We start from the raw sequence: 25,757 nt of genomic DNA, 5'->3' as shown, positions 1-25,757 counted from the left end.
CGTTTGTAGGTGCACAAGTTAAAACAGACAAAGAATCGGCTTTACGAATCAAAATGGATGTGAGGGTAGTCCCACTCCCACAGAAGATGAGAACATTTCCAATATGTTTCCCATAGCTTAGGGCTTCTAATCATCATAGCAACCATCATCAGGAACCCTCACCCAAATTCTATCAACTCTAGGTCAGCCTTCATCTATCTATGGGCGCAATCCAAACCCGCGCTGGAGCAGGAAAGAAGCAGGCTTGCTCTGCATCCAACGTGGGTTTCTGGCCAGCAGCGGCTCAGCCAGAGGCAAGGGGAAGCTGTTCCCCTTACCCCTGGGTAAGGGCTGCCAGCCCCAATGGGTCTCTTCGGACCTGCGGCACATCTGGAGGTGGCACATGTCCAAGGAGAGCGAAGCGGCTTGAAGTTTTACGTGCTTTACAACACGTTTGCGACCCTCCCGGGGCTCCTATGCAGGCATAAGTGCTGGTTAGGACTGCGCCCTAACTATAACAGATCTAACATTATGGGCTGGGCTGTGGGCACACAGTGGAGTGTTTATATGTGCATAGTCAACTATATACCAATCAATAGTGGCTAGGGTAACAGCCGTCACTTCATAACAGGACAGTTCAGCAAGAGAGTCTCTCATTTCCAATTGAAAACTTTAGCATCAAACAAAAAACTCAGTCCCCACACACACAAAAAAGTATGATCCGGTTAAAAACAAGCTCATACCGACATCAGACCTTGGATTACACAGACAACAAAGCCCACATGGGTCGACCTGTTGTACCATCCACCATGCAAAGTAACAGAGAACCTGCACTGGCTAAATAGCCACATGCATATGGTTCCTGGAATCAAATACCTTGTATGCATGTCCTGTCAATGAAAAAATTTCCTGCAGGTTACCCTTTATTTACAGACCCTTAAAAAGGGCAGCCTGCCCATTTAAGTACACAGACAACTCACAAATTCAGAAAGAGTGCATCATATAACCCTTCTAGACTTCAAAAGGGCAATTCCCCATCTATGTTTAGAATGCTCCCACAGGTCAAAACTCCCTGCGTGTGGAAAGATAGTATGGCAGAAAAAAAATTAGGCTACAATTATCTTCCCTGAAATGATAGCTTTTCATACACAAAGGGTGTTGTTGTCTGGAAGCATTCAGATATGCCCTTCTCCATGTTTCTCTCAAAGTGGCACTGTCAAAAGAGAACTGAGTTGACCAGAGAAAGTTATGTGCCTCACAGCAGCAGACCTCCCCAGCCCCGCGCCCGGGGCAAAGGTCCGCAATGGTGCCCCCCTGCAGGCTATCGCCACCCCCCCGTGCAAAAATCCCCACACCACCACACCTGAGGTTCACAGAGCCTTGTGCAACCTAGGAATGTGTTGGGGAAACTTCTGTGAGGTTCCCTGACGCTATAAACTGTGCTTTCGGGAAACTGGAAGCACAGTGTCTGCCCCTGTTGGGAACTTCAGAGAAGCTTCTGCAGGGTTCTGGTGCTGCGCGCCTGGGGCTTTTGCCCTATCGAACCTTATGGTAGGTCCACAACTGGTGCTTCGTCAGGTGGATGACTTTGTTACTGATTTCCTCACAGAGGCAGCCAAGTGGGTTGCCCGCCTGTGACTCACCTGCAGTGTATCAGTGTTGGCCCAGATTCCTTTGCACCTTGCATATGGGCTCGCACCAACTCCAGAAAGGTCATCAAGGAGGTTGTAGATTCAGGGATACCATGATCAGGCCATGCTGTGTAGTGTAGATGGATCACTCTCCTTTCCATATTGAGGGCTTCCTGGGATAGGAGAAGGCTACATTAGTACCACAACCAAGACAGTATCTCCAGCAATATTTATGTATTTGTACATTTTCCTCTGCCATCAAGGAGATGCTCAAGGTAGCTAACAACAAAGAATAAACCACAATAAAACATAATAAAACTAAGACCACAAATCGGAAGTGGGTCGCAATTGAAGATATGACCTGGAGCAATGGGGAGACCCACAGAGGGGGCTGTGAGCCCCATCCCGCACCCTCCAGATGGCCAGCACTACCCCCCAGGTATGTTACAAAGTCCCTTGGTGGTGGCAGCTACAGTGCTGCCACCCCCACACCCCAAAATAATTACAGTGTTCCCACCTTCTGAGTAGAAGTTTGGGAACCACTGCCCTAGAAGAACACTGTTTCCATGATATTGCAGTTTTGGTTTGGCAAACTTACTGAGAGCTGTCATGGGGGCAAAAGTACTCCTGGCTCTTCTACTTACATGCTGGAGCTTAAACTCCCGTGTGGCCCATTCATCCACAAAATTCTGAGCAAGCAAGTGGATGCTGATCTGCCCAGAAGAGATGGGAGAGTTGTCTGAGGGCCAGTAGTATTCACACAGCACCTATGAGGAGAGACAGAAAATTGGCAAAGAATACTGGCAAAGAAAGGGGAACTAAGTATAAAATGCAGTGGACCCCACTTTATGATACTAATCTGTTCCAGAGACTCCATTGTACAGGTGGAGCCTATTTATCCATGTTAGTTCTGTTCCGTTGTGCTGAATTCCACAACATTACGCAAACACGCTGCAGCCTGACACTTCCAGATGGAAGGAAACTAAGGCAGCTGTTCTCAGTCCTATCCCCTCTGCTTCGCACTCAGCCCTCCTGTTGCCAGCTGTCCCGCTTCTTTCACATGTGGGATGCTGAGCTTTTCAGAGTCCAGCCCTATGCGTTTCTATTCAGAAGTAAACCCCATTCCATCAATGGGGCTTACTCCTAGGAAAGTGTGGAGAGGATTGTAGGTTAAATCTCATGCTTTGCTTGGTGGGAAAACTTGCTTGTGTCTTGATTGCCTGCACCATTGGGGGGGGGGGGAATTCAGCAAACACTCCCTGGGTTTTTTAAAGCAATCCCCTCTGTTGCTACCACACCTGCCCCTGTGAGTGAGTGAGTGAGTGCGCGAGCGCTCCACCTTGCTGCACTCATTCTGGTTACACAGGGTTTTCCGCCGCCCTCTTCAGCCTCTTTGCTGGCTTAGGGGTTCCAGGAATGTTACTGTTCCTTCAAAGGGGGAACCTCTTCCATGGCTCCAGGGCTAGTCCCTGCCTGGGCGAGGCAGAGCCTTTTTGCAGTGTTTTCAGCTGCCTGGTAACGGAGTGAGATGCCAGCCAGCGAAGGGCAAAGGAGGCAAAGGTGTGTGTGACTTTCAGTACCCCCGCCCCATTGAGACAAATCTGCAGATAAAAAATCCGTGGATAAATAGGCCCTGTATCTTGAAAATATTATTATGTGAACCCAAGAATACATTGATTTTTGGCAATTCGTTCCAAAAGCTAATCAACTTCTCAGAAGCTATTCAACTTCTAATTACCTGCCCTACACTGAGTTGCAAATGCCTGCCTGCCCCCTCACCACCAAGTGTGGTACAAGTACTCCTAGTTTCTCACAACAACAGATCCAGCTATCTTCTCTTGCCCAGCTACCACTGTTGAGGTTTTACTGGAGAGACTGTGAGCTCTTTTGGGTTATTTTGTTATTTGCATTTACAAAATGCACTGGAGAAGGAAATGAGAGGAGTTCCCTCAGTCCTTCATTTTCTCCCACCTCATCTTAGCTAGAAGGCAAAGCTACCCGCCCCACGCAGGCAACCACTGCCATTCACTCAGGGCATTCCTCCTCAGTTCTCTCAGGTAAACAGCATGGCCCTGCTGTAGTCACCCCAGAAAGGGGTCTCTGGCTCCACTGCCTCACCGTCTTACTATACAAATTTTGTCTCTTTCCTACCATGCTTATTTTGCTATTTTTTATATATATTGTTCTTTCATTTTCTTATAAAAATGGCATGAAAGTGTTTTTCTTTTTAATGAGGACACAGGCATTTATTGTTTTTTTTTAAAGATGGTGAAAAATAATGGCGAGAGTCCTGAAGGGTTAGTAGCAGAGCTACAGAAGAAAACAACTCATTCACAGCAGAGTTGAGTTATGCAAAGTGTTTGTATACACTTACTGCAAAATAAGAGCAAGAGAAGCATGAGGCCACTTAAGCAGGCAAGCAAACATTAAAAATAAGGTCAGTGGCGTCGCTAGGGGGGTGCAGGGGGTGTGGGCCGCTCCAGGTGACGTGCAAGGGGGGTGACGGGCACAGGGGGGATGACGCGCTAAAATTGCGGTTTGCCATACACCATTGGATGCGAAATGTCCAGTAGAATGCAATGCAGAAACCAGATAGAAATAGCTCCTTTCCTTCAAAAGTTATGGCCAAAAAAAGGAAAGAAAAAATGCATGGAGTACTATGGAAAGTGAAACTGAGCTGTATCGCTCATTTACTTGCAAGTAGGCATACTTGCCATAGTCCATCGGAAAGGGCAGGCTGAGAAGAATCCAACAACACCAGAATGGTCCCTATCCAATGAATACAGCCCCCATAAAACATCCAAGAAGGAGGTCCCTCCCTCCCAGCTGCGAGTGTATTGAGCCCTATGGAAAGCGAACGAAGCCATGTGGCCACATTTACTCGCAAGTAGATGAACCTGCCTTAGTCTGTTGGAAAGGGCAGGCTGAGAGGACTCCCACAATGTCAGAATGGTCCTGATCCAATGAATGCAGCCCCCCCAAAACACCCGAGGAGGTCCCTCCCTCCCAGCTGCGAGTGTATTGAGCCCCATGGAAAGCAAAACAGCCTCATGGTCATGTTTACGCATGAGTAGGCAGACATGCCTTGGTTTGTAATCAGGCCAGGCAAAGGGGAATGTCAAGACACCAGAATGGGCCCGATACGATGGAACTGGAGTGCAACAAATGCTCCAGAAGGACTTCAACTGGTAAGCGGAAAGTTTTCTATTTTGCACTTGTAAAGCCAGGTGGGTCTTTATCTTGATATGCCTTAAATAGTAGAACTTTAAACTGGGCACTGGGGAGGGCTGGAAATCTCACTGATTCTTTTGGGGGGGGGTATTGCAGGCAGGCTACAGAGAAAATTCACTTGGTGGAACAGGACTGGCTCCCCCTTATTTAATTATTTCTTTTAATTTATATTTCTTTTAATTTTCTTGATGATGTCACTTCTGGCCATGACATCACTTCCAATGGGTCCTGGACAGATTGTCATTCTAAAAAGTGGGTCCCAGTGCTAAAAGATTGAGAACTGCTGCAATAAGGTGTTAGTAAGTTGACATGGGGTGTGTGTGTGTGACTCTACAAGTTTTCAAAATCACTAAAATCAGAGTTTGGAGGAATAATACCATCATGTTATATATCAATCAATGAGTAATTTCATGCGGAATGCAATGAAACAAACCACATTGAAATATCTGTGTTCTATCAAAAGGTACTGCCAAAAAAACCAGTGGGGGTGGGGTGATGGTACATCACCATGCCCATCACCTGAGGTGTTGCCCTGCCCACTGCATGGGGTGACGAGCAGGCCTCCCACACCGGGTGACACGAATCCTAGTGATGCCACTGAACAAAGTGGCACACAAATCTTACACTAGGCCCTGAATAGATAACTGAATAGATAATACATAATATTACAAATGATAGATATATAGATAGATAGATAATAGGTAATATTATAATATAGATAACAGAGAACATTTCTTCCAGGGTGGTCTTAGACCTCATTTATGTGCTTTCTGGGTAGAAATATATAACATAGGAAGCAACTCCCAGGAAATACAACCATTCTTGTTGACCTGCTAGCATCACTACTCTGACTTCTCCCCTCCCTCTTCTCTCTAAGCCTGATGGCCTAAGAAATGATCCATATGTCTGGAGAAGTGTTAGATGGCCAGGGCAAGGGCCATCACTGAATAGATAACAGGTACACCAGCTCCCCCTACTGATGGGGATGAACATATATGGTTGGACCTCAGTATCACAGTGGGTTTCTTCCCGAATCCCCACTGGTGGATAATGGAAACTGTGGGTGGAGTCCACCAGAGGACCTCCTGGTGTCTGGAGCTGTTCTGAGACCAAATAAGCTGTGGACAGTCTCCCTGGGCCTCAGAAAGGATGTGACTGGAAGGCACTTCTGGTCATGTCTGGAGCAGGTGAGGGCCTCCTGTGTGGGTCCGGCACCCACACTGAGTCAAATCTTTGGATACCAAATCCGTGGATAAAGATGCCCCACCTGTACTCACATCCATGGTTATTATGCAGGTCTAGCTGGCATGTCATTCTTCCAGCAAGTATAAAAGGAGAAAAGATTGGCTCTGTCCACACCAGCACGTATCTTTGAGCCTATTTAAATAAGTAGCCTTTAAATTTGTTCTTCTTCATACAATATTCATAATTTAACAAGATTTTATAAATTTTTGATCTGTTATTATTGCCAACATCAATTTTCCCTCAAGACGTGTTAATTCATACTGTTTGACATGCTGGGTTCTCAGCTTATACAAATAAAATCTCAGTTGTACTCATATATTTTCACTGAAGAAAGAGTACTTTGGAGGAGCTATTTTGAGTAGCTCCTCACTGAAGATCATTGCCTCCCAACTATTAACAGTTTTGTTAATAGTTAATAGACTCTTATTTCCAGGATGGTGTAGTGGTTCAGGAGTTGGACTTAGGTCTGGACGATCCAGGTTCAAATCACTGGTCAGCCAGGAAGCTGCCTAGGTGACCCTCTCTCTCCGCTTAACCCACCTCAATGTTGTGATTACAAAAGGAGTGAAGGAACTGTGTACACCATCCTGAGCTCCCTGGAGAAAGGATGGCATATAAATGTGACAAAATAAATAAATCTGCATGTAACAGCTTGGTCAGCCCTCAAAATCCTGTGCACCTAGAACTAGAGCATCAGCCCCCTGAGAATCTTCAAGAGAAGAAGCCTGTGTTCCACATGCCCACCCACGATATCCCACTACCCGTGCAGAGGGCACTAATGGAGCGAGAGACCCAGCAGACCTACTCGGCCATTCTCCATGCCTACAGTCAGCATGACAATGGTGCAGATGTGCTGCTCCCAAACCAGGCGCCAGAAGTCATCCAGGGTTTTCTTCAAGGGCCCCTGTGTGACAATAAACTCCTGTGGGGAGTTGTAACCCTGCAAAAAGGGAGAGACAGAATTAGCAGCAAATACAGAATTCCTTTCTGGATGCAGATAGCAGCATATATCGAGGAAAAATATAAAGCGCTCATTATGTTTTTTGAATTAACTCAGGGTGTGGTTTTTTGTTTTCTTTCAAAGCAAACCTTCCTTAGCAGCCTGGACTGAGCACAATCCAATAAAATTAGCAGTGACTAACAGCTGAATCCTATTGGATCCCACTGCAAACAGAATATGCATTCCGCTGATGGCGACTGCTGCAAAGCACTTGCAAAGCATGCTCTGGCAGTGTGCAGAGTAGAGTGCTACCAAGCACCAGCAGGAAGGCCAGAGACTTCCCATGTGTGTGGAGGATTGCTGGCCATCTGCCGGAGCAAGCAGGCCAGTGGGGGAGGTGGGAATGCGTGTTGGAAGGGTAGGGAGGCTGCGGGAGGAGGTGGATCTGGCAGCAATGGCATATGTCAGATCCCATCCCTTCCATGAGCAGCCTCCCCGTCCCTAGTCACTACTTGGACTTGTACCAGTGAAATCGCTGAGGCAGATCCAAGGAGATTCACTGCAGAGTGGGAGGCTTACAGAGGAGGCTTACAGATATTTAAACCCCCTTTCCCCTTCAAAGCCTCTTGATTTGTTTCCACCCCCACCCGCCCCCGTTGGATATAGCGCTCCTGTTTTTGTGCAGCTCAGCCAACCGGGGGGGGGGGTAGGATTGGTCTGTATGTCCTATTGAAAACAATAGAACGGAATGTAGTCATGACTAACTTTTGCTGGGTGGTGCACAAGGTCTCCTACAGCAGAATGTAAATATTTGTTATTTCCACAAAGCATTCCATCCAAACAGGAAAATTATTTGTTTATTTCTTATGAGCTTATTCATGTACCGAACACACACAACAATTCTCTCATGTACCCAATGATTAACATATGGAGATTTTTTAATTGTACAATGTTTAGCTACATAGATTCTGACTGATTACATTCCAACAGTCTCTTCCTTTTCTCTTTTCATTATTTTTTAAAAGTGAGTTTTTAGATCTGATGCCAAAGGCGACATGTTTCTAAAGAGCTCAAAATCCAGACTACTTAAAAGTTTGAGGCCAAAATATCTGAAGGACCTCCTTCTCTCAAATAGATCAGCTTGTCCCCTAAGATCTTCAGAAGGGGCCCTTCTTTGTGTGTCCCCCTTGAAGCAAGGGGGGCAGTAGTGAGAGGAAGAGCCTTACCAGTGGTTGCTCCCCAAATGTGGAAATCTCTCCCTGGTGAATTACAATCAGTCCCCTCCCTGGACACTTTCCAACGGGGCTTGAAATTTTTTATTTCATACAGCTTTTGATGGGTGGGTGGGTGGAGGAGTTTGATAGCTGAGGATCAATTGGGGGAGGCCTGTTGGATGTTTTTACCTGCTGACTTTATCTGTTCTTTGTCTGATATTTTTATGTTTTAATCAGTTGTTTTTAGACCACTGTGGTTTTTAAGTATAGCTTTTAATATATGCCTTGCCTTCTATTGCTCTGGGAAGTTCACACATAAGAGTACAATAATTGTTTTTCCAGATCGGACCAAGGTCCATCTAGTACAGTATTCTGTTTCCAACATGACTAGTTAGTCTCACGCATTGAGTCAACTGAGGGCCCAATCCTATCCAACTTTCCAGTGCCGGTGCAGCTGTGCCAGTGGGACATGTGTTGCATCCTGTGATGGTGGGGCAGTCACAGAGGCCACCTCAAGGTATGGGAACATTTGTTCCCTTACCTTTGGGCTGCATTGTAGCTGCACCGGTGCTGGAAAGTTGGATAGGATTGGGCCCACAGCCTGTAAAGGAGTCCAGTCTGACCTTGTGCTAAGGACGTTAATTTCCAATCTTAAACACGAACATGCAAACCAGGTATAGTGTTCTTGTGCAGCCTTGCAAATATGACTTACTGTGCAAAAAACACATATGTGCCATGTACACATAAACAGGCTGCTGCATGCAAACCTGAGTAGTGCATGCACACACACACAAGCATGTTTCTTAGCTATTACCTGGACAAATCACCCGAGAGGAGTGAGGGATACATCCAAGCTCTTTAACATGCAGCTGTAAATAGCAGGAGGAGAAAGAGGAAAGGGAGGGTAAAGACAGAGGTAACATTTTTAGAGCACTGGGACTGCTCTGGGAGCACTCTCACTGTTTTCAATCTAAGTATTCTTCTTACGGTTCTGTTCTGACCGAGCAGCTCTGCAAGGATGTAGTAGGAGCTGTCTGTGCATGGGGCTAAATGGCTGCCCCTCCATGTTGTTACCAAGACCATACATGCACAGGGGCACACACCAGAACCCTGAAGAAAATGTTGAAAGAAGTTTCCTTTTTCTTAATTAATAAAGAGATTAACGAGCAGATAAACATGTGAAATTTAAAAATAAAAAGAGAGAGATAGGCTGCCTGCCCTAAATATGGAGAGGGAGCTGCTAGAATAGTGGCTGAACATCTTGGCTGTGTGCATGCCTGCTGCTTCAGTTCATACCCTGTATATTTCAGCCTCCAAGTTCTAGGTATCCTCAAGACCCTGCTTGTTTGCTGCATGTTACCCTCCCCTTCACCTCTGCTAATTAGCTTTGGCAAATCCCAACTGTTCCACTTCCAACATGATCAATAGTCTAGTGAGAAGTTTTGGGGGATTTTCTAATGATCCCTCAGAACCCCACGTGTTTTGTTTTCCTCGTGTGAGAAGACTCACATGGAGTCCTCACTGCAGAGCACTCACACGGCACTGATTAATAGGCATACTAAGGTACTAGACAAGAACTCACTGGCACAAAGTTTGCATTGATGTAGTCAGAGTGGGGTTCCCCATCCAGCAGACTCAGCTTCACTCGGGAATGATCATCTGCAATGAACAGATTCAAGGATTACATGTCATAAGACGTAACACTCAGGTATCTACAGAACTGGCAGACGCCACTGTCCCTTTTATGCATGCCCCTGTGTCTTTAACTGCCATTATTGCTATAAGTGTAGGGAAAGAAGAGTTGGGATTAAGTGGCCTGGGCATGGGGCACTGTCCTACAGCCATCCACTGAGGTAGCGACCTCACCCTGCCACCTTAATAGCAGGTTGGCCCTTGCATGTTATATTTAAGAAGTCAGGAATAAGTTGTAACACCAAGGTACTAATGCCTCACATCTGACCTAAAGAGAGATCCAGTGGAAGAAGTGTGACATTTCTAAAAGGGGTTTATCAGAGGGACTAGTTATTGTGATTCTCTAACTTGATAGTACTTCCTATCAATGGGCTACAGCCAACTCCCAAGACTAGTAGCCAGCATTTTCTTAGTTCTTGATGCAGTGTGAGAGCTCATATACAAAGGCTGAGTTCTCATGCAGAGATATGGAAAATAGCGAATTAGCCAGAAATGCCTCTAGCCAGAACTTACAAGGTAGGACATGAGGGTAGCGGTTCTTGAAGGCATTGGCAAGAAGTTCAGCTTCTATTTTGGGTTGTTCTTTCCCTACTTCTTTTAGCTCCTGTAGGAAACAAAAAGAATCTTTCTCAGTATGATCATGGTCTCTCAAGATACAACTTAGGCTCACCTAAGCCTGGTTCCAGCTTTGTAGTGGGGGGGGGGAGGACATGATCTGAAAACACATGGTAAAGTAGCCTTGCTGAAGCGAAGTAGGTGTGGTTACAGACTCTTCTGTTCCACTGCCCACAATGTATGCAAATACTGACACTTCAGTACTGCAAAGAGGGAGAGATGATTCTTTCTGACTTTTGCTTGGCTTTGATGGACATTTCAAAAACGGTAAAAAAAATTAAATCTCAATACAGAGTATGGAACAGGCAAAATTTTACAGTCTAATGGTGAAGTTGTTTGACCCTAACCCATCTGGACTGAATTTGAACTAGGAGAAGTAAGAGGCAATTACCTCGAAGTCCTGAAAGAACCCATGATTGCAGTTTGCTGTCCTCGTCTCATAGTACTGCTTGAAACTTTGTATAGGAATTGGCCGGTGTGTATTTCTGCAAGAAACAAAAATTTACAGCAAAGAGGGTGGTGAAACAGTGTCAGTGCCAGGGCCTCTTTAGGCAGGTGCTAAGAGGGTGGCTTAATTAAAGTACACTCACAGCAAACAAGGTAACATTCACATTCCTTTCAGACAGGTTCCGGATCACAAACATGAGTATTTGCTTGCTATAGCGGTAAAATCAACAGTTCATGACACTTTTGCTATAGTGGCCAAAGGAGCTCAGATTTCTGTTCATCCCATTGCTTGACTTAGAAATTTCCCAAGCTCTTTCTCAAGTGTGATTTTTAGGGGTGCAGCATGAGTTCCCTTGTTGGACAACGAGCAAGAGGTTAGATGGGGGGATGTTATATGATGGGGGAATACAATACGAGTATGGTAATAGAACTTCATAACAAATTTCTGTGAAAAGAGAGACTACTGAGTTTTGGCCTTGGGGAAAGGAGATGGTCCAAGTGTACTTAGGGGCTAGAATTCATAAGCTGAAAGCCCATGATATGTATCCTGTGCATAAGGACTGTAGGCAAAATATCTCCTTGCCAGGATGTACTGGAATGATGAAACAGCCACATCTGTTCTTACCCTGCCCAACAGTCTGGCTCAATACTTATGGCAGAAGGTGTTTTTAACTGAACAAGAAGACATGAATGTAGCTTCACTCACTTCGGACTATATGTGGCCATTTCTTGGGGCATGTTGGTCTTTTTCATTCTGAAAGCAAGAAACATGGATAGTTATGACATGGATTGTCCAACTGAGTGGGAAGCAAGCATCTTGCTTCTGGCAGACTGTCCCTCTTGAAAAGTGAGAACTGGACATTCTCTTGGCACATGTGTGTTCCCAAACCTACATTTGCCAAAACAAAGTGAATGCATGTGAATTTTCTCATTTGCAAGAGAAAATTGACACTTGAGAGGAAGGGTTATTGAAGCTCTCCTGTACCTATGTTCTCTCTTGCAAATGCCTAATTTTTTCTGGAATTGTTTAAACTTTTAAAAACCACCAAGTGAGAGTTATAGGGAAGAAGTGCAAGAATCTCTCTCATGCCTGCCAATTCTCCCCTAGAAATCCATTTCCCTTTCCTCTGCTTTAGCGTCAGAAGGAAAATATAGAATCTTTCTATTATACTCCAAGGCCCAGTTCCCAAGAAGAAAGTCTGCCATGGTCTTGCTTCCCCTGTGACAATGCCTGCAAGTTCCTTACCTCTTTGCTCTCAGATGCTTCAAGTAGACCCATCCAGCAATGGCTGTGGTTGTCACGAGAAATCCCATAATGATCCCAGCCACAACTGGGGCAGACAAAGCTGCAGAGTTTGGGGAGGCATCTGCCGCTGGACACAGAGACAAGGAGAAGTCCAATTTATATGAGGCCCCTTTCTCCCCAAAGATTTAGGTAAGCCCCAAGACAAGTTCTTGCACACACTCTGGGATCCCTGCAACCTTTCTCTCCACTAATAAGCTTCACTCTATTTTGTTCATTAGGAAACATTCAAGATTAACGCAATCAGTGAAGAATCATTTTAATGAATTTCTCTTATTCATGGAAGATGCAGGAAAAGTCTTAGTGAAATTTGTCAAGAAACCAGGGGTTTAGTTAACCTAGAGTACAATGAGAAGAAGAGAAAAACCTCACCTGAGAAGGCTGTGAATGACACTTTAGGAGCTTGCTGGCTATATCGGGTGAATGCAGCGATGCTGAACCTAGAGAACCAAACTCAGTGATGAGTTAGCTGTACCATACCATCGTCCTAACCCCCCCCCCCCCGCTTCAATTCTTTAGACAGAATGTCTAATTTTCCTCCTCTGGCATTTTCAGAGCTCAGCTGGAACAGTTATGCAATAGCTCATAAGTTCCACGGGAGAATGAGGTTTGTCCATAACTAGCTGACTTTTCCCCATGCTTTATCTTAAACATCCATGCTGAGAAGCAGTAGGACTCAAATTAGCAAATGCTGAGCATAAACTACAGGAGATTGCAGTCCCTATCTTGCTCTGCTGGTGAGAATCTTAAGGGTATCTGGATGACAAGTGGTGGACAAGATGAAAATCTCATGCTATCCAGCAAGATAGTCCTTATGTTCTTACCTGTACTGTGCATCGGTCTTCAGTTTTCCATTGCAGGTCTGCTGGGGGCGGCTACATTCCTCTGTACCCACTGTCACTGGCCAGGCCTTGGGACTGTTGCTTTCATTGAGATGAAATGGGTTTGGGACCAGCACAGCCAGGTATGAGTCTTCCTGCCCATAATAGTGATCATACCATGTACGGAAGATGATGTCTTGCGTAGGCCTCAATACTGGAGATACAGGAAAAAAAAACCCACTGCAGTATTTTTACTATGGGGGCAGCATGAATGCTCCCTCAAGGACAGCAGGTAGAAGGGCAGATACTTACAAGATTCATTGGTGGTGACAACAATACCATAATACTCGATGAGGCCATTCTCTTCACTGAACATGTCGGGAGAAATGACAACCCTTGAGCTGGCATCAAACTGGGGGATGTCCGCTAGCACAGGAGGGGGGAGGACTGATGTGGAAAGCCAGAAAGCAACAGGTGTTAGAATGTTGCCAGTAGGTGGTGCTGCAGTTCTAGGTCTAGATTTGTGCATATCTTGTTAACATTTCAATAATAACAGTAGGAATAATAATGCTAAATTTATCTAGTAAATTCAAGCATTTCACTTCCATAACTTTACAGCAACCCAGTAATGCAGGCCATAATTAGCCTGCATTAATAATGCAGTATTATTAATGAAGTAGTATGATTCCCGTATCACAGATGGAAAGCTGAGGTTTATAGAACAGTGGTTTCCTGGAGCCACCTAGGCTGAAGGCTGAGATGAGAACTGAATGAAAGACTGCCTGGCTTATAGCTCACTGTCTTAGCAACTACACTATAGCAATTGTGAGATATCTGTTACAAACAATCTAACACCTCCCTCATTTCAGATCCAAACTCTCAATCAATCAATTGAATGGATGTCCGGATGTGCATCTTGTTGCACTGGAGCGACTGGACATCACATACCTTCCACAGATGTGATGCAGAGAACTGCCACTGGGGGACCCCTCATGCTATTACTGCCAACAGCACTGACACTGATTTCATAGGAAGTGTTTGAGGTCAGCTCAGCCAGGGTGGCTTCAGCCCTGGAAACAGCCAGAGACTGTATGGAATGCTGGCCTCCTCCTCTTGGGAATTTCTTCACTGCCACATCATAAGTCTCAATATCACCCTCAGGGAGGGTCCAGTTGAGAAAAACACTGGTGGTGTCAGGCAGACATTGCAGGAGTTTCACTTGAGTGGGTTCTGGAAAGACAAGACACAATGAATCAGGCTCAGACTGGATGGAACTTGGCTATCTCTACTACAGTCACAGGTCTCCACAATGCAGGTTCAGAATATGTACATACTACATATACAAATACAAAACAGTATTTGAACAGGTCAGCAGGCACTTGATGTGTTTCCAGAAACATCAAGTGCCCAGTAAACTGCCCAAAGCTAAACAGTTCCAAGAGGCTTTGGCCTCGGTCTAGCTTTGCGCCCTGTCACTAAGCATGGTGGGTGTCAGCACTCGGCCCAGCCTCCTCACTCCTATTGCTAGAGCCTAGTCACCAGACATCACCCTAACTGTAACCAGCCACTAGCTGAATGAAAAGGCCTATGGTCACCTGGAAGATGGAAACATGAGACTGTGGTGCTCTGGCATTCAAATGGCATGGAGGCATTGCAAACTGCCAGTCACTGCAACATGTACATATACACACAGTTTTCCAGACTTTATCATGGCAAATGAAAAACAAGTCTTGCAGTTCTTCCTTTCACTATCTCCATTCACTCCTACAGCAGGACAAGCAAATACCCACCTATTGGCACTGTCACTGTCTCTGAACTGGTCTTATATGGACCAGCAATGCAGCTGAGGGATACGGAGTAATTTCTCCCTGGGACTAGCCCTGGGAAAACATGCTGGATCTGCCACTGGGCCAAAGTGTGGTGTTGCAGCATGGTGCTGTTGCCTGGATGCCACAGCTGCAGCTGGCAGCGCTCTGGCTTGCTAAGGGGCTTCCTCCAGGACACCGACAGCGCATGGTTGCTCTTTACAACCGTTATGGAGAGTTTCCGGGGAACCAAAGGACCTGGGGTGTAAAAACAAAAGCAGGAGAGAATGAAGCAGTTGCCAAAAAGCCAGGAGTTCTTGGGTCTCAAGATTGGAGAGATTCAACTTGCTGCTATGTAAGGAATGAGAGTGGTCCCTGTCATCCAGACCCATTTGCCCTAATTAGCAGACATCTCAGAGAGGATCCTTCCCATGTCTTGCTGCCTTGAATTGTTTAAACAGATGTAGCAGAGGCTGCACCTGGGCTCCTGTGAATGCTAACCACAGTACTTGCCACTGAGTCCCCTCAGCACATTTCAGCACATTTTTGTAAATGGTAAGAGTGAACATCAAGAAAAAGAAGTTGCGGCTTACTGGTTCACGATCAAAACAACCTTAGACAAGAGGGGAATTGGAGTAAAAGGGAAATTGACACCAATTCCCTCACTAGGATGACTGCCTGGGACTGGGCAGGGAGGTGGAGCCAGGATCCGGCACTTGGGCCAGATCCTAACCCTATTCCTGGGAGATTCAGCACAGTGCCAGGCTGCTTGGATCTGCACCACGTCTTTTGGAGGAGCAGATCCAAGTAGACACATTGGGGCTGCTGCCGCATTACCCGGGGTAAGGGGAATACATTCCCCTTGCCCTGGGCTGAGGCCCCAATCCCATACTGGATATGACACAAGTTCCAGCACAAGTTAGGATTGGGCTGCCCAGCTCCCATAATCTCCTTCACCTTCCTTTCTGTTTGGAGAATGGTTGCTTACTGTTTGAGAATAGCTTCAGAACAATTACTTTTATGTTGTTTTTCATAATCTGGACAAGGTTAAAATCAGACAAAATGACCATATCCAATTCAAAGGCTTTCATACACATCTAAGTTTTACCCTATACTTATCCACAGGTCATAGTGAATGATTTTTGGCTTAAAATTTGCTGTCAACTTATCCATGAGATTAACTTATACAGAAGTATATACAGTAACTTATTGAATATAAGGTTACAGGACTTAAGGCGCAATCCTAACCCCTTATGTCAGTGCTGGCATAGCGGTCCCAATGGGACACGTGCTGCATCTTGCAGTTGGGTGTCACTCATGGAGGCCTCCTCAAATAAGGGAATGTTTGTTCCCTTACCTCAGAGCTGCACTGCCCTTATGTCAGTGCTGGAAAGCACTGACAAAAGGGGTTAGGACTGCACCCTCAGCAGTGTTGTATCCCAGTTTGCACTCTAGGAAAGTCTGCACCATCAGTTTGCACCATCAACGCCAAATCCAACATCATTCCATGTGCAGGCACTTGTACTTTTATTTAAGAACTATTCAGTGTAGTTCAAAGGCGCTCCCAGACAAATTACCAGGGAGAAGCTGGACTTATGACACAATCCAATCAAGGGCCTGTATTGGGAATGCTGGTGCAGTTCCAAGTTGACCTGTTGTGGTTGCTGGGGCTTACTCCAGGGCAAGGGGACAAGTGTTTAAGAGCTGGGTAAGGTGGGGACTAATGTCCCCTTACCCTGAGGAGACTTTCAGCAGTCAAAAATCCCCCACAGGATGCAGGGTAGCCCATGCTGGCACCACTACTAGTGTGGGGATCACCACTGTGTGGGGATTTATGTTGGATTGGGTTGTTAGCCAGAAAACACTCACTGAAGGAACACACACTTAATTCCAATTATATTTACAAACCCTAGATTGTCTCTCTGTTGACACAGAAAAGTTTGAACGCATACGCACATGTCCAATCACTGACATTTGCTGCTGATATCCGATAGGGTCCTGCTAGAGAAGCAACTTCTAGCAAGTATTTACTTCCGGGGACCAAGCCTAAGAAGGTGAAATTAGTGGTATCTGTCTTCACAGATGTCTTGGCTGCCACAGTGCCTGATCCAGCATAATACAGTGTTAGCATATATCTATCTTGGTCTCCTGAGCCGGGTTGCCAGGCAGCGATCAGCTTGTCGGTGTGCCCTTTGTTTGATAGGTGCACCATGCGAGGAGGCAGAGGATCTAAGAAGAAAAAATGAAAACATGTGCATCTTCAGTATTGTTATGGTCAAAAGACTGTGTATGCACTACACAAGTCAGAGCCAAGGAAAGTTGGACTCTGCGTTCAATATGAATGTCAACAATCAACTTCATGTGTATTTGTCTCTTTTTCCGTAATGCATTCTGCTAATCATGGCAGAAGCACTGAAGTCTCAAATCCCACCCTCACCCCATATCTCATGCTGGCAGTGTTGCAAAAGACTGTAGAATCTGAGATCAGAAGCAACATTCCTTAGCCAAATGACATAAAACAGCTATAGAAACTAATGTAATGACAATTTGGAGCATCTATCGATTGTATGGGGAAGAATCCACTTTACAGTATGGAAGAGGGCATCTTTGCCAGGGCCATTGTGCACAATCCTAACAGGTCTACTCTGAAGTAAGTCCTATTGTGTTCAGTGGGACTTACTCCCAGGAAAGTGAGGTTAGGATTGAAGCCATTGTGACTGATGTAATGGCAATCTTCCAGTGGGAAATGAAGATGGGAATGAGGAGGAAGAGTCTTCTGATAACAAAATCACTCACACTGTTGTCAAACCTTGAAATAGTTGCTAAACTTCCCTCCTCAGTTCATGAAAACTTATTTTCAAAATTCTCTTTGCCTGAGGTGCTCTTGCTTGACTACCAAGTTATCATCCCCAACGGCAATGAAATCTATGCATGTGTAACTGCAATTGTTACAAAGTCACCTTCACCCAGTGCTGTTCTTGCCTCTCCATCTTTTCTGCATTGCCAGATTTAAGGCTGTAAGCTCCCTGGAACAAGAACCAAGGTTTTTGGGGTTTTTTGTGGCTTTTACTGTAAAGCACCACATATGCCTGGATTGGTCACTCCTCAGCTGATGAGAACTGCCAGTAAGTTTCTTTGCTTTGCATCAGTAATACCAGAGCATGCTAATTTCTTTTACACCTGGCACCAACATGCTGTTGCAATGCTACAACTTCAGAGGAACTTTGTCGATTCCCCCCCACCCCAAGAAATTTAAGATTCAGAGTAAAATCAGATGCAGGTTAGTGCTACTCACTTGTCCAATCACTGAAGTTCCCTGCTGAAGTCCTATAGGGTCCTGCTTTGGAGATGATCTCAAACAAGTACTTGGCTCCAGGTATTAAGCCTGAGAAAGTGAAATTGGTGGCATCTGCCCCAAGAGATGTCTGAGATGCTATGGTGCTAGATGATGCATGGTATAGGTTCAGCTGATAGCCATCCAGTCTACCAGAGGCTGGTACCCAAGCCACATTCAGCCTGTTTGGGTGTTTTTCATTCCACATTTGTACAGAGGTAGCAGGCAGGGGGGCTATGAAATAGTAAGAGGTTACATTAGAATGAAGAATTGTGATTGAAAGAACTAGCTGCATGTGGTAGCTACAAAGTAGGGAAATTATATAATGGGCTCCACACAGCAAACCTTGCTGACAGATCTACCCTATCAATGACTTTGCAGGCTGAGAGAAAGCAGCCTGGCACCATCTAATCTTTCTCAATGCAGCTTTTTCCTCTCTGTCTAAAAATTGAAGAAGAAACAGTCTAAAAGCTAAAGATCTTTAAAGATCAAGAATGACCAGATGCTGTCAACTTTCCTACATAGCACAGGTCAGATAGCTCTGTTCACTTTGGCCCTTGTGGTCACATCTCTGTGTGAGTACAACCAAGAATGCTTTGGGAAGAAGAGTATGTATGCCTGCAAGAGTGGGTGTGTAATCATATGTTTGTGTGAGTGTGCCCACATCCACTCTAGGAAATGCATGGACATGTGTCTACTATTCATGCATTATATGAACCAATATTTGCATATCTCCATCTATGTGAACACACTCATAGGCAGAGCAAATGATAAAGCTCTTCAGCTCCCCAGACCTCCCTCATTTCCTATTTTCTAACAATGAGAGATGGTCCAAGCATAATAAGGGCTAATAATTCCTGAAGAGTAAATGAGATGATATTCTTCTTTTTTCACCCTGTGGATTCCAGTAAGGGGGGGGGGGAATATGAGGAGAGGGCAGGTCTTTAGGAACTCAGAGGGAGGAAATTGCAAGGGCAGTGCTGGTTTTCATACCAAGGAGGACAGGGAGAAGATGGTCCTGGGCCACTGCAGAGAACTAGAGAGATTGTGTGCCTAGAACTGACCAGTGATGCTATGTGTCCAAGAGTAATGGGCACACCCCAAGTCTTAGAGTAAGAGAGAAGAAGCCTTGGTTCATCATACTCACATGTCCACTCAACAATGGTGGTAGAGGAAGCCTGGGCTTGACCTTTCACAGTCACAACTTGCACAGCAAACTGGCTGCCCGCTGGTAAGCCTGTCCACGTGAAATCCTGGATTCCTGGCTCCACAATTTGAACTCTCTCCATGCCTGGAGGCACTAGGCTGTGCAAGATTATCCCATAATGGTCTCTGCCTCCAGGGGGCTCTGCCCAGGCTATGTACAATACAGAGGAATTGCCTGTGTTTCTCATAGTCAGGTTCACAGGAGGAGCTGGTACTGCAGGAAGAGAGGACAGGGGTCAGACGAAAACACAAGGCTGAACTTAACTTTCATGGTATAGAAATGGCTCACATAGCTCACAGTTGTACAATGAGAGTATAGTCACCTACATAAGAATAGCCCTGCTGGATCAGGCCAAAGGCCCATCTAGTCCAGCTTCCTGTATCTCACAGTGGCCCATCAAATGCTTCAGGGAGCACACAAGATTCAATTTGCGTCCTGATGCCCTCCTCTGCAACTCGTATTCTGAGGTAGCCTACTTCTAAAATTAGGAGCTTGCACATACCTATCATGACTTGTAACCTGTAATGGACTTTTCCTCCAGAAATTTGTCCAAACCCCTCTTAAAGCATCTAAACCAGATGCCATCACCACTTCCTGTGGCAAGCGGTTCCACAGACTAATTACAAGCTGGGTAGATAAATATTTTCTTTTGTCTGTCCTAACTCTCCCAACACTCAATTTTAGTGGATGTCCCTTGGTTCTGGAGTTATGTGAAAGGGAAAAGGGTGTCTCTCTATCCACTCTATCCATCCCCTGCATAATGAGCTCACTAGCTCATGCAACAGTTGAAGACTATGATCAGGTTTAGTTTGGCATTCAGTTCAGCAATTATAGTGAAACCGTGACACTTCACATGAACCCATGTAGTCATTAGCATGAGAATTCTTCCAATATAGCTTCCTGATACTGCATGGTGGTATCAATGGAATGATCCCCTATAACTTCAAACCATGGCTTGGGTGCTCGTCACAGACCTTGGGTTAACTGAACTGCACTCTCATCCCTCACTCTGATAAACTCAACCTAGGGTTGTACTCACCTGTGCAGCTTGTGGTATTCCGGGAAGCAGAGTTATAGGGTCCAGCTAGTGACCACACTGCAATGAGGTAGCATGTTCCTGGGGTTAACCCCATTACAGTTAAATTGGTGCTGGCTTTCTCCACAGCTATATGACTTCGGGTAGTTACAGACCCTTCTTCAGATACAGAAACCATATAGCCGTCTCTCTGTCCATCGGGGGCCTTCCATTGCAAATTCAACATTGAAGAGCCCTGACTGCTCACCAGCAGGGACAGGGGCATCAGTGGCACTAGAAGAAGAACCACATGAGGCTTCAGGGGGAAAAAAGTATCAATATGGAAAACAGCCATGCCCCAGGGGCCCACAGTGTCACTGATTTCTATGCTATGTCATCCCTAGCTGCATCTAAAGGAAAGGGTGATGAGAGCAAGATCCCTTTATCAGCTTGACTGGGGCCAACTGTCATTTGACTCCAGTACAGTGCAAGCAGTTCTCCATTACAGAGGAGCAGCAGAACACAAATGACCCAACCCCAAACTACTGCAGGCTTGGCACAGTGTCGGTTTACTGCTGCTAGTCCAATAACAATCTTTGTACACTGAGCCATTAAGCACCAGTTCCTGTTGCTTGTTCACCTTTGCTCTTTTTTTCTGATGTCTTTAACTATCTGCCTTCTCCTCCTCCTCAGCGCTTTCTTCCTCTCTAATGGCCACCAACCAAGCTTTTCCCTCTCACTCTTTCCCAATATTCAGCACCCCTGCCTTCCATGGCACCCCAAATCATGGAAGCAGGCATTATACCTGCCAGAACTAACTTCACCAGCAACCTTTCCACCTGCAGGCAGCCAAGGGAAAGATGAGCTAGGAAGACACTACAAAAGCTCACTAGTAGGAACCGACTGCCATTTGGCTCCTCCCCTTCCAGGATGTTTTCCCATCGGCCATTTCACCAGGTCATCATGTAACTCCATACTTCATATTTTCATACTTCTTAACAGTATGAAAGGCTGAAATTGGTTCATTTCTCCTTCCCGTCCTCTCCCCCCTCTCCCTCTCCTCCCATTTCACTTGGATCATAAGTCATTATTTTAAAACTGTAAACCATTTTGGGTGCTTTGGCAGAAAGGTGGTAAATAAATAGATGAGGACAATAATAATGAAACACTCAACATACACTATGATGGGAAAAAGTAGGTGAAGGAGAATGGAATTGCTGGCTCCTACTATAGTTAAAGCATCTGCCTATAGTGATGGCTTTTGGCCATGTACAGGAACTCACCAGGGAGTGGTGCTGAGGTCACTTACCCCACAAACAAGGCCATGAAGGGGGGGGGGAGAGGAACATTTACAATCGCTAAGATTTTCCCAGACTATGTACCATCTGGAGCTCTGTGGAAGAGTATGAGCATCTGCTTTACATACAGCAGGTCCTAGGTTCAAATTTCTGGTATCTCCAAAGAGGGGTAGACAAAATTCCCTGTCAGAATGCTTGGAGTAAACCATACTGAGCTAGATAGATCAACTGTCTGACTTGACATAACGCAGCTTCCTATATACCAGTTTGAGGCCTGTAAAATCCCAACAGTGAGTGCTAACAATACGATCAGGAAATTATGCAATCCCAAACCAGGGCAAGCAGCCTGTGTGTGTCAAGAAGACACAGAAGACAGGCTCAGATACAAATGTTCCTTCTGGCATGAGACAGAGATAGTTGTTAAATAACTTGTAAATCATTACTGAGGAAGTTAATAAACAGATACTATCTTATTAACCAACAATCCCTACAACTAACTGTAAATCCTGACTATAAAAAGCTGAACATGCTCCCTTTCTATGTCCCCTTTTTCTCTGTTCTCCTCCTCTCTTTCCTCACAGACTCCAACCAATTTTCCTAACTGCTTTGGAATGGCCAAAGCCATTTCACACAGCCTGTAGAAAAGGCCTATGTGGTACCTGTGTGGCCAATAGCTGTTTCCGAGGAAATGAAGTGAGGACCAGCTCTGGAGATAACCTCAACACGGTATCGTGTCCCTGGCACCAGGTCATCGAACGTTACTTGGGTAGTTCCATGAGGTACAGATACATTCCGAATAATGGACAGGGATTCATCTGAATAGAGCTGGACCCAATATTCTCGCCCTCTGCCAGATTCCATCCAGCTTGCGATCAGCTGCTGGGGGCTCTGTCCAGATTTCAGACTGACATTAACCAGAGACAGCGGATCTGCAGCAGTAACAAAACCAGAAGGTGCATCACAATGGAATAAAGAAGGCAGGTAAACATGGGACAGAAACTACAGCAGCTGCTTTCACAGAGGCATCCGAGGCTAGCTTTAACACTGCAGCATGTTGGATTGTATTCCCACTTCTAACGTCTTACAATAACTGGCCACTAAAACCTCCAGCTGCCTCTTTGCTAAAATCTTAAATGTACACATTCTATGTTTAAAATAGAATGATATGTATTCTATTAACCAGCAAGATATGTATTAACTCTTGCAGAATCTAGTTCTTGAATATACCTTAAATTAATATTGTAGGGTAGTCCCCTAAAGGTACCTAGCAAGAAACAGTAAAGTGACTATATTTTGATTAATGTTCAAAATGTGAGGTATGGTATAAGGATAGCGGGGCAATGGTGACACCATACTTGTTTTCATGAAACACTAGAGCAGTGGTTCCCAAACATTTTTGGACTGGGACCATTTTTCTAAATGGCACTCTATTTGGACCAATCTAGCTTTATTAATCAAAAAATAATAATAATAAAAGTTTCATTTTACAAGCCACTCAAGCCTCTGTTTTTATCCTTTTTACAATGATCAAACGGGCACTCTGGGTAACTCACAAGAAAGACAAAGCAATATTGTCCAAACAATCCAATACATAAATTGCAGTTAACTAGTATAAAGCTACAACACCACAATAAAGAACATCCACTTGCTTAACTGAATTCTCTAAGACAATCCTACTGGTTACTTAGGAACTTGAGTTATAATTCATTGCAATAGGGTCAAATGCCATGGATTTAAGACTCCAGAAGCTGGCAGATATACTCATATAACAAGTTCCAGGAGCAGCTCTGCTAGTCTGTTGTAGCAAAAGCAACAAAGAGGTTTGTGGCATCTTAAAGACTAACAAATTTATTGTAGCAAAAACAATCATGAAAGTTTATGCATTCTAAGATACCACCAGGACTCTGTTGCTTTCATTTAATAAGGACATTCCTTTGGCAAACAAGAGTGGGAAATGCTGGCTTTTCTTTGCAACTGAAGGAATACTAAATAAACCCAATGTGCCAAGTGGATACAAGAAAAGCATGAGTGTGTCACTCTGCCCATTATTGGTCTTAACAAGCTCCTGCGACATTAGGTTACACTTACAGCAAATGCTGGCAACTTAGGCAAAGTCTAACTAACGAGGCCTCATGCCTTGCACAAACACTTTTCAAACTCACATGTCCATGCAGAAACCACCTGTGATGAAGCCCGGTACGGTCCTGCCAGCACTGTGACCTCCAAGAAATATTGGCTTCCAGGGAGAAGTCCCTGAAAGGTGAAATTCTGCGTGCCTGGCCCAATTGTGATGTTCCTCTGCAGCGAATGTTCCTGACTGTAGAATTGCAGAAAGAACTGATCTCTGTCACCTGGAGCTGGGTTCCAAGAGGCAATAAGACTGGAGGGCCACTTGGTAGTGGCCAGAGTTATCCCCAAAGGAGCCAAGGGGTCTGAAAAGAAAAAGGGTTTTGATTGGCACCAGTGAGAATGAGAGTATGCAGCAATATGGTACCATCGCACATTTACCAGGAGGGGGCAGTGAAGTCTTCCTTCCTTCCTTCCCTTTCTGCCCCTTACTCTGGGTACAAGACAACACATGCGGCTACAAAGACCAGCTGCAGGATCCACTTCTTTTCTTTCTGACAAAGATGTATTTCCCTTAAATAAAGTTATCTTTGACTTTTGCATATAAGCCTCATGAAGAACTTCCTATCTGGACTTTCCTGCATAAGTGCCTTTTGGTGCTTTATCCCTGTCAGCACAGATCTGGATACACCCCCCAAAAAACCTGCATCAGCACCCAGTGTGATATTGCTTTTCCACCCTTTGGATGCATTCACAGCACCCCTCACTTTTTGCAAGACATGCATTTTGCTGATGGCAAGTGTGCATTTGTGATTCTCTCTGTACAACTACATCAGTGACAGAATTCGCTTGGAGATACCCTACCATTTCTCTGAACATACTCACATGTCCAGCCACTGGCTGTTTCAACAAGAGACTGGTATGGTCCAGCAACTCCCACCATCTGCAGGGTGTACTGACGTCCAGGGACAAGTTGTTCAAAGGTGACGTTAGTCCAGCCCTTTGCCACAGTCACATTTTTTACCATCAATTGAGATTTGGTTTCCAAGAGAGTTCCCACATAGTGGCCTCTGCTCCCAGAAGAACTTTGCCAAGAAGCATGTAGTGACCTTGAGTTCTGATCTTTATTGCTGAGGGTCAGGTGCTTTGGAGCCAAAGGATCTGAAAGATAAATTTAGGGCAGCACAATCTTAGGCTGATTCTACTCATCATAGGAATGATCGATAATAGCAATCTACTCAGAAGTAAGGCCCCTTGAGTTCAGTGGGACTTAATCTCAGGTAAGTGTTATATAGGATTTCAGCCGAAGGCATTTTTGCACTCTAAGCAAAATATTAAATCCTGCAGTGCCATTAATTAGCCTAAAATGAATCACAGACTTCTTAGGTCTAAGAGAGACTTCTTCATCAACCTCCATGGCCCTGTGGCTCAATGAGCTTTGACAGGGCCAACCCCCCCCCTCTCTCTCTCTCACACACACACACACACACACTTCATTCCCACAGGAACATCAACAATCTTATCCTTTTTGCTTTCCATTGAAACTGCTGCCCACTTCTTTACCTTCCTGACCCATGGATGTTGATAGACTGCAGCTGTTTCTCACTCACCCATAGTCCCACATCTAGTTAAGTCTTTTGGTTACTATTTTGTCTTTATACTTACTACGTATATAAGTCTTTACTATTTTGGTTCTTGAATCCTCAGCTTTTCCCTTGGCCCTTCTCTGCCTCCCTCTCTCTTTTTTTTTTCTCCTCTGCTATTTCTGCATATCATGTACATCAAATTTTATCAGGAAGGGAAAGCATCTTCCACAGACTGAATCAGAAACACTGCCCCAGGCAGCTGCCTAAATGGTAGATGATTGTATAGTAGCTAAAGGTAAGATTTGTCCTAAAGGAAGCAACTCAAAA

At 45.0% G+C, this 25,757-nt stretch overlaps 1 protein-coding gene across 1 annotated transcript in view; it reads right to left on the bottom strand.

Moving 5' to 3' along the window:
- The window catches only part of LOC136648562 (receptor-type tyrosine-protein phosphatase V-like), a 72,426-nt gene that overhangs the window by 14,062 nt on the left and 32,607 nt on the right, over window positions 1–25,757 (bottom strand). The window contains exons 8-27 of the mRNA XM_066624679.1: window positions 24,730–25,005; window positions 23,940–24,209; window positions 22,437–22,706; window positions 20,504–20,773; window positions 19,405–19,677; window positions 18,219–18,491; window positions 16,880–17,152; window positions 14,909–15,181; window positions 14,067–14,348; window positions 13,431–13,565; window positions 13,122–13,332; window positions 12,670–12,737; window positions 12,241–12,367; window positions 11,701–11,748; window positions 10,939–11,032; window positions 10,446–10,536; window positions 9,823–9,899; window positions 6,892–7,026; window positions 2,255–2,377; window positions 1,623–1,783 (exon numbers count right to left, since the gene is read on the bottom strand). Coding sequence (XP_066480776.1) covers window positions 1,623–1,783; window positions 2,255–2,377; window positions 6,892–7,026; window positions 9,823–9,899; window positions 10,446–10,536; window positions 10,939–11,032; window positions 11,701–11,748; window positions 12,241–12,367; window positions 12,670–12,737; window positions 13,122–13,332; window positions 13,431–13,565; window positions 14,067–14,348; window positions 14,909–15,181; window positions 16,880–17,152; window positions 18,219–18,491; window positions 19,405–19,677; window positions 20,504–20,773; window positions 22,437–22,706; window positions 23,940–24,209; window positions 24,730–25,005 — 3,730 coding nt within the window. The remainder of the gene's footprint in view (window positions 1–1,622; window positions 1,784–2,254; window positions 2,378–6,891; window positions 7,027–9,822; window positions 9,900–10,445; window positions 10,537–10,938; window positions 11,033–11,700; window positions 11,749–12,240; window positions 12,368–12,669; window positions 12,738–13,121; window positions 13,333–13,430; window positions 13,566–14,066; window positions 14,349–14,908; window positions 15,182–16,879; window positions 17,153–18,218; window positions 18,492–19,404; window positions 19,678–20,503; window positions 20,774–22,436; window positions 22,707–23,939; window positions 24,210–24,729; window positions 25,006–25,757) is intronic.

Source organism: Tiliqua scincoides, chromosome 4 (assembly GCF_035046505.1).
Source record: "Tiliqua scincoides isolate rTilSci1 chromosome 4, rTilSci1.hap2, whole genome shotgun sequence".
NCBI classification, from domain to species: Eukaryota; Metazoa; Chordata; class Lepidosauria; order Squamata; family Scincidae; genus Tiliqua; species Tiliqua scincoides.
Note: the sequence above shows the minus strand (reverse complement) of the source record. Positions and strands in the feature narration are given on the sequence as shown.